The 8,913-nt window shown below is 43.8% G+C and overlaps 1 protein-coding gene across 3 annotated transcripts in view; it reads left to right on the top strand.

Annotated features, from left to right (window-relative positions):
• Positions 1-2,117, top strand: part of Ndufs5 (NADH:ubiquinone oxidoreductase subunit S5) — a 5,999-nt gene extending 3,882 nt beyond the window's left edge. For all 3 annotated transcript variants that reach the window (XM_021160887.2, XM_029475811.1, XM_021160888.2), the window contains exon 3: positions 1,907-2,117. In XM_021160887.2, coding sequence (XP_021016546.1) covers positions 1,907-2,011 — 105 coding nt within the window. In that variant the 3' untranslated portion in view covers positions 2,012-2,117. The remainder of the gene's footprint in view (positions 1-1,906) is intronic.
• The last annotated feature ends 6,796 nt before the right edge of the window (positions 2,118-8,913 follow it).

Here is an 8,913-nt window from a genome sequence, read left to right as displayed (position 1 = left end):
AAAAAAAAAAAAAAAAAGTTTTAGTAGGTGAATGGTGTGGCAGTGTCTTTAATCTCATCACTGCATAGTAAGCTACAGGCCGACGGGGATACAGAGTGAGACCCGTCCCCCACCCACCCACCCACCCAAAATTGTTTTTGTTATTGTTGTTTGGTGTTTGTTTGTTTGTTTGTTTTTCAGTTAAGAAACCAAACTTGGAAGGAGTAAAATTCAGGCTCAAAATATGTTTACAAAGACCTTGGCTATATAGCTAGGATCTTCACTGACTAGATATAACTTACAATACCTCATTTATTCTAGCCTACACTCTGGCACATGGCTGGTTGCCTATGCTCAGGTACCATGCGTGCATCTCATCACATCTTCCCAGTGAATCTCCCACCTGGCTCTATCGCAGAATCCTTTCTGCCTTCTAGGTGTCCCACCTTCTATTTCCTGGCTAAGCTATAAGCCATAGACTTTTAAATTGACAGATGATGCATCCATACAATACACAAGATATTCTCTGTACACGTGTGTTCACTGGGTGAGCAGTGGTTCATGGCAGAGGTTAGAGGACAACTCCGTGGAGTTGATTCTCTCCTACCAGGTGCGTCTGAGCAATTAAACGTTGGTCTTCAGGCTTACATGGTCAAGGTCCTTTACCCACTGAGCTAGTTCACAAGCCCGCAAATGTATCTCTTAATAGTATTACAATTACCTGTTTTCTTATATATACTGAGAATATCCTAATTACTAGCTTTCACAGATGTATTTTTATATATATTAGAATGCTGAGTCAGGGGTGGTGGTGTATGCTTTTAATCCCAGCACTCTAGAGGCAGGAGTAGACCTTTAAATTTGAGGCCAGCCTGGTCTACAGTGTGAGTTCCAGAACAGCCAGAGCTACACAGAGAAACCATGTCTCAAAAAAACAAAAAAATAAAGAGATGAGAGAAGAGGAAGGAAGTGGAAGGGAAGGGGAGGAGAGGGAGAGAAATCTGATCATTAAAAAGTTTCAGCTGGGCGTGGTGGCGCAGGCCTTTAATCCCAGAACTCAGGAGGCAGAGGCAGGCGGATTTCTGAGTTCAAGGCCAGTCTGGTCTTACAAGGTGAGTTCCAGGACAGCCAGGGCTATACAGAGAAACCCTGACTCGAAAAAAAAAAAAAGTTTCAAAGTGATTTCCAGTTGGTTCTTTGGTTTTTCAATTAATTCTTTAAAGATTAATTTAGTGGGGTTGTGTCTCTAGCTGCATATGTAGCAGAAGATGGCCTAGTCGGCCATCATTTGGAAGAGAGGCCCCTTGGTCTTGCAAACTTTATATGCTCTAGTACAGGGAAATGCCAGGGCCAAGAAGTGGGAGTGGGTGGGTAGGGAAGCAGGGGAGGGTATAGGGGATTTTTGGGATAGCATTTGAAATGTAAATGAAGAAAATACCTAATAAAAAATTGGAAAAAGTTAAAAAAAAAAGTGGGGTTGGAGGTTGGCTCAGCAGTTAGAAGCACTTGTTGCTCATTCAGTTCACATGTGCATTCTCAATGTATAAATTCTCTCTCTCTCTCTCTCTCTCTCTCTCTCTCTCTCTCTCTCTCTCTCTCTCACACACACACACACGAGGGGGGTGGGGAGGTCTGGGGTAGCATTGACCCAGCATGTACAAAGCCCTAGGTTAAGGCTCCAGCACAGGAATTTTATTTTACTTTTGAGTTCTCTTTGGAACTGGCTATGTAAACCAAGCTGAACTCAGACTCACGGAGATCCTTCTGCCTCTGTTTCTGCCTCCTGAGTGCTGGGTTAAAAGCATGTACTGTTATTCCCAGCTAAGAATCTTTAAAAGCAAACAAAACAAAGGATAACAGTAGACTCTAGCTCTCACTTTCTGGGTCCTGTTTCCCTTTGCCTTAATGCTTTTTTTATCCTTGACAGATGAGGCGAATGCATGATATCAAGAAACAGCGGGAGAAGCTAATGAAAGAGGGGAAATACACCCCTCCACCTCACCATTTGGGCAAGGAGGAGCCCAGGCCCTGAGCAGAGCAGCTGGAAGCCGCTTTCATGCTCTGTTTTCCCCTGGAGAGAATGTTTAAGGAAAGCTCCTTCATTAAGTATGTAGAAATAAAGGATTACTCAGCCTTGGTCTGCTTGCTTTGGGCCGTGGTTTTCAGTGGTGAAAGGCTGTCCTAGTTGCCTCTCCTGAGGACTGCCTGCAGAACTGAAGCCAGAGATCCAGGAGGGGGATGGGGGCTCTAGGCAGCCAGCATTTGAGTGTGATTTCCATCACAAGGCTCGTTTTCATTATCATACCTCCTTTGATAACAGCCTTAGGAGTTTGCAGTTCAGTGAAGGCTGTTTCATAGGGTAGCCTGTTCAAGGTTATTTAAATGCACAAAATGTTTTTTGTCATCAGGGAAACATCTGAGGTGTGAGAACATCCTTTGAGGGAGGTCGCAGCTATCCCTGTGTTCCTTCTACAAATTCCCTTCTTGAGAAGTAGCAACCTGGGATGTCTCCAAGCCTATGTCACAAATGCATCACGTTCTCACGTAGCCTTACTTTAGACCCCGGCAGTTGTTGGTAGTGTTGTAAGGCAGACAGGATATTACCCATAGTCCAGGTGTCCAGTTCCTGAGCCTCCTGAGTGCTGGGATTATAAACAGGAGCCGAAATGCAAGACTTTATTTTATGTATATGAGTACACTGTAGCTCTCTTCAAACACACCAGAAGAGGGCATTAGATCCCATTATAGATGGTTGTAAGCCGCCATGTGGTTGCTTGAATTTGAACTCAGAACCTCTGGAAGAGCACTTGGTGCTGTTAACTGCTGAGCCATCTCTCCACCCTCACAATTTTTTTTTTTTTTTTTTTTTGGTTTTTCAAGACAGGGTTTCTCTGTGCAGCCCTGGAACTCACTCTGTAGACCAGGCTGGCCTCGAACTCAGAAATCTGCCTGCCTCTGCCTCCCGAGTGCTGGGATTAAAGGCATGTGCCACCACGCCCAGCACAAATTATTTTTAATAACTCCTTTTAATTGATTTATTTATTTTGGGTTCGTGTGTGGGCATGCAGGCACTAAAGCTGCAGGATGGAGAGCAGAGGGCAGCCTATATTGATTAGTTCTCTCCTACTCTGTGGTCCCAAGGATCAGACGCCGGTGGTCGGTGGTCAGGCTTGATGGTGGGCAGTTTTAGTTACCCACTGGGACATTTCAATGCCCGTAGTTATTTTGTGCCCTTAGAAATGCCGGGTGTGGCACACGCCTTTAATCCCAGCACTTGGGAGGCAGAGGCAGGTGGATTTCTGAGTTCGAGGCCAGCCTCCTCTACAGAGTGAGTTCCAGGACAGCCAGGGCCACACAGAGAAACCCTGTCTCAAAAACCAAAAAAAAGAAAAAGGGGGAAAAATAAAAGTGAGTTCCAGGACAGCCAGAGCCATACAGAGAAATCCTGTCTGGAAAAACTAAAAAAAAAAAGAAAAAAAGAAAAAGAAATGCTTGGCCCTATATGTTAAAAATTAATATTAAGAATAATTAATATTTTTGAAGGCTTGCTACATATGAGGTACTTCAAACATTATAACTTATTTAAGAGAGCAGAATGTTCTTTTAGAGACTATCTCCAAAAAAAAAGGTCTCAAATACCTGTACAGGAATTTTATTTTATTTTTATTTGAAACAGTTTTTCTGTTTATCCCTGGTTGTACTGAACCTTGCTCTGTAGACCATGCTAGCCTAAAACTGACAGATCCACCTATCGTGCCCTTTGAGTACTGGGATTAAAACCTTGTCCAGCAACCATGTGATGACTTGGTAAGGCCAGAGCATCCAACTCCTGTTCTTGAGCATGCATAAAGTGCGCTGTATTCATTCCAGCAAAACACTCATACACAGGAAATACGTCACTTAAGAAATGAAAGCAGGCCGGGCGTGGTGGCGCACGCCTTTAATCCCAGCACTCGGGAGGCAGAGGCAGGCGGATTTCTGAGTTCGATGCCAGCCTGGTCTACACACAGAGAAACCCTGTCTCGAAAACCAAAAAAAAAAAAAAAAAAAGAAATGAAAGCAGTTCAGACTCCGGGATGTGTTTTGTGGGTTGTGTGGGTTATTTTTGTTTTGCCTTACATATAGGAATGTGTACTGGCTGGATCAAACTCGGTGCTTCTCTTTTTAATTAGATGTATTCATTTATGTATTGCCTGTGTGTGTGTGTCATGTGACCCGCCTGGCACCCCAGGAGTCAGAAGAAGGCATTAGATCCTCTAAAAGTAGAGGTATGGATGGTGCTGAGAGTTGAATCAGGTTCCATGCAAAAGCAGCAGCTGCTCCTAACCACTGAGCCCTCTCCCCAGCCCCCAAACCCAGCATTGGCATGTTAGGCAGGCCTGCTTTCTTGTTTTATCTTGAGGTAGCATGGCTAAACCAGGTCAACTTTGAATTCATAGTGATCCTCCTTCCTGGTCATACTAAATGCTGGGATTAAAAGAATAAACCACCACACCCATTAGCTATCTTTCCGCCCTTTTTAAAATTTCAGTTGTGAGGCTCAGCAGTGAAGATATTTGCTGCTCTTGCAGGGGACCTGGCTTTGTTTCTTTGTACCCACATCACGCTGTTGAAAACTTCCCATAACTCCAATTCCAGACCTGCCTTCTCCTAGCTTCCCAGAGCCCCAGACACACAGAGGTGCATAGGCATACCTACAGGCCAAACTCCCACACATATAAAAGTTGTAGTTGTAAATTAATTTGCTAATTTGATCTGGGGGTGTGGTTGATTGGCACAACACTTGTTCAGTATGTGTAAGGGTCCAATCCGCAGCCTTCTCCCTTCCCAGTTCTTCCCGTGAATGGCAGCTGGGTGGTATTAAGGACATTCGTATTGTTGCACAGCAATCACCAGAGCAACAGCATCAATTTCTAGGACTCTTATTTCTAAAATGGAAACTTTCCTCATTAGAGGGCAGTTCCCATGCTCTCTCCCCAGCCCCTGGCAACCACCATTCTGCCTTTCTGTAGTTTTAATTTCTTTTAAGCACCTCCCATAAGTAAAATACCTATGATATTTGTTTTCTTGCTTGTTTTCATGATGCTGGGGATAACATTTCCTCTGGATTTAATGCTGAAAAGGTTTAAGGTCTTAGATATTTTAGGCATTTTTAAAATAGGGCCCAAGGCTATATTTTGCTAGGTAAAAGCCTTGCCTCACAAACTCAAGGAGGTGAACTCAGATTCCCAGAACTAATGTAAAAAGCCATAGTGGATGGTTCTGGTAGTATATGCTTTTAACCTCAGCACTCGGGAGGGGAAGGTAGGAGGATCTCTGGGAGTTCAAGATTTACATAGTTTAGCTGGGAATTGAATTCCCAACAATCCACAGGCCCAAAGATTTATTTATTATTATACATAAGTACTCTGTAGCTGACTTCAGACACACCAGAAGAGGGCGTCAGATCTCATTACAGATGGTTGTGAGCCACCATGTAGTTGCTGGGATTTGAACTCAGGACCTTTGGAAGAACAGTCAGTACTCTTACCTGCTGAGCCATCTTGCCAGCCCCGAGACGGGAGTTCTTTAGGAAGACCCCTGATGTTCATCCATGACCCCTAATGTGTGTATAGGGACTGGAGATAAGGCTCAGTGGTTAAAAAGCTTGCTATTCTTCCAGAGGACACAAGTTCGGTTCTCAGCACGAACAACTGGAAATTAATTGTAACTCCAGCTGAAGGGGCTCTGAGGCCCTCTTCTGACCCCTGTAGGCATCTGCCCCCATGCATATACATAGACATACACACATGCTCATATACTTGTAAGTAAAGTTCTAAATAGACTAGAAATCGTAGAGCACATACATGATTCTGGTGCTCAGGAAGCTGAGGCAGAGGATGGAGATCCAAGTCAGTCTGCTAGAATACATAGCAAAATGCTGTTCAGCAGGGGAGGGCCGCGGCACATGTCTTCGGAGTACTTCGGAGTACATCCCAGTACTTCGGAGGCAGAAGAAAGGATCTCTGTGAATCTATGAGTTCCAAGCCAGCCTGGTCTACATAGAGACTTTCAGGCAATCTAGGACTACATAGTAAAACCCTGTCTCAAAATAAGTAAATTTAAGAACAAAACAAATAACCTGTAAATGGAGGCAAGAAGATCTGGAACCCAACCCAACCAGAGCTACATATTGAGATTATTAAAGAAAAAAAAAAAAAAAAGAAACATACAGAAACAAAACATTACAAAATGGCAGCTTAAAAACTATAAAGCCAGCCGGGCGTGGTGGCGCACGCCTTTAATCCCAGCACTCGGGAGGCAGAGGCAGGCGGATTTCTGAGTTCAAGGCCAGCCTGGTCTACAAAGTGAGTTCCAGGACAGCCAGGGCTAAACAGAGAAACCCTGTCTCGAAAAAACAAAAAAACAAAAAAACTATAAAGCCAGCCAGTTGGTGGTGGCTCAGGCCTTTAATCCCAGCACTCGGGAGGCAGAGGCAGGCAGATTTCTGAATTCAAGGCCAGCCTGGTCTACAAAGTGAGTTCCAGGATAGCCAGGGCTATACAGAGAAACCCTGTCTCGGAAACAAAACAAAACAAAAACCTACAAAACCACAGTGAAAGCAATTAAAGAACATCAAAACCAGTCAAAAGTTGTTTGTAAACAAACAAACAAACAAAAAGGAGTAGTGCACCCTTAGTACTTGGGAGGCAGAGGCAGGTGATGTCTATGAGTTCAAGGCCAGCATAGTCTATGGTCTACAGAGTGAGTTTCAGGACAGCCAGGGTGACACAGAGTAACCCCATCTCAAAAACAAAATAAGACGAGGAAAGAAAAGAAGGAAAATTGTATTAAAATGACAATGTTTTCCAAAAGACTCTGTCTTTATAATAAGTCTCTATCAGACTCAGTATACTCTCTCACACAAAATCCAATAAAGACTGCAAAATAAATGCACACAGAGAGAGAGAGAGAGAAGAGAAGAGAGAATGAATAGCATAACTCGGGGACTCAAGAGTTCCCGAAGTCAGAACTCCCTACAGATCAGTAGCAATCAAGATGGCATAAGGAAGGATAAACTGAGATCAACATATAGCTATGGTCAGTTGGTTTTTGGCAAGAATACTCAGGACCATTTAATGAGGAAAGAATAAGATTTCAGTGGATTCTGGGAATTCAAACTTGAGTTCTCGTGTTTTCCTGGTGAGAATTTTTGTCTTCGGAGCCATCTTCCCAGCCCCCAGCTCAGAAAATCTTTACCCAGGTAATAGAGGCAAGAGTGCCGACCTGCTCTCATGTTTCTGACATCATTGTCACTAAGGCAGAGTGCTAGGCACACAGCCAAGTTTTGTTGGGTTGGTCTGGTGCTGCTATGTATTCCTATACTAAATTCTGTACCCCAAGATCTGGTTACCCCCATACAAGAGAATTCCCACGTGCATCAGGAGGAAGAAGAGGGAAAAGGAGGAAGAGGAGGAGAAGAAAGAAGAGGAGGAAGGGGAAGAAGGATATTACCATGAAAGGAGATAAACCATGAGCACATGGACAGAAGTGAACCCTAAGGACAGGCAGAAATAGCCCTAGTGACACTCAAACAGCAAATATTTGGAGAGCACAGCTGGGGAGGTAGACAGACTAGGGGTAATTTACCCAGGAATTGTGCTGAAACTGATTTTAAAATTCATAGGACTCTGCTTCAGTTATTGGGAGACTTGTCTGGCCATAGTAATAACTAATAGGGTTATTAAATAACATCAAAAAATACTATTTACAAAGTTTAATCCTTAGCTGCCCTTTCTGGAAGAACCAAGATGTGGCATGGAACAGTGAGTGGTCCGTGTCATGGTACTCAGAGTGCAGTAAGGGTGATACAGGTACAAATTAATAATCATTTCAGGGGCTGGTGAGATGGCTCAGTGGGTAAGAGCACCCGACTGCTCCAGAGTTCAAATCCCAGCAACCGCATGGTGGCTCACAACCATCCATAACGAGATCTGACTCCCTCTTCTGGGGTGTCTGAAGACAGCTACAGTGTACTTACATATAATCAATAAATAAATAATAATAATTATTTCAGGCAGACAGCCCACTCAGCCCTACCAGAGAAACACAAATCCTTAAAGTACCATTTCTCAACCTGTGGGTCATGACCCTTTCATAGGGATCATATACTAGATATTCTGCATATCAGATATTATATTATTATTCAGAGCTTAGAAAAACTACAGTTATGAAGTGGCAATAGAAATAATTTTATGGTTGGAGGTCACCACAACATGAGGAACTGTATTAAAGGGTCACAGCATTAGGAAGGCTGAGAACCATTGCCTTAAAGGGCACAGCACACATACCTTGTATCTGGGTCTGAAGTCTTAACTCCTTTAAGGGAAATAGGCTAGCTCTTTTTTTAGGAGGGAGAAGGGAACTTTTTTTTTTTAATTGTAACTGCTCAAAGCATTCTGTGGTTAGTTTCTACACTGGGAGATAGCAAACATCTTTGCAATGATGTAGCAGAATCCTTTAAAGATCCTGCCAGGAACTCCCTCTCTGACTCACATTCAGTGTTTACTGTGGCCGTCCATTCCTGGGAATGATACAGGTTTTGATGCAGAGGCATCAAGCTCCAGCTGCAGGACCTTGAGAAGGTGTGTGAGGCGACTTTGTAAACTAGCATAGATGGTATCCCCATCCACAGGGAGGGGGACCCTGCTTTGGCCGACTGTTTCCAGACTGTAGCAAGGGACTAGGATGACAGCTCCCAATGTTTCATGAGAGATCAGAAGCCTACTTTTTTTTTTTTTTTTTTTTCTGAGACAGGGTTTCTCTTATAGCCCTGGCTGTCCTGGAGCTCACTTTGTAGACCAAGCTGGCCTCGAACTCAGAAATCTGCCTGCCTCTGCCTCCCGAGAGCTGGGATCAAAGGCATGCGCCACCACGCCCGGCCAGAAGCCTACA

Source organism: Mus caroli, chromosome 4, assembly GCF_900094665.2.
Source record: "Mus caroli chromosome 4, CAROLI_EIJ_v1.1, whole genome shotgun sequence".
In the NCBI taxonomy this organism is placed as follows: domain Eukaryota; kingdom Metazoa; phylum Chordata; class Mammalia; order Rodentia; family Muridae; genus Mus; species Mus caroli.
This window is presented reverse-complemented; position numbering and strand designations above follow the sequence as displayed.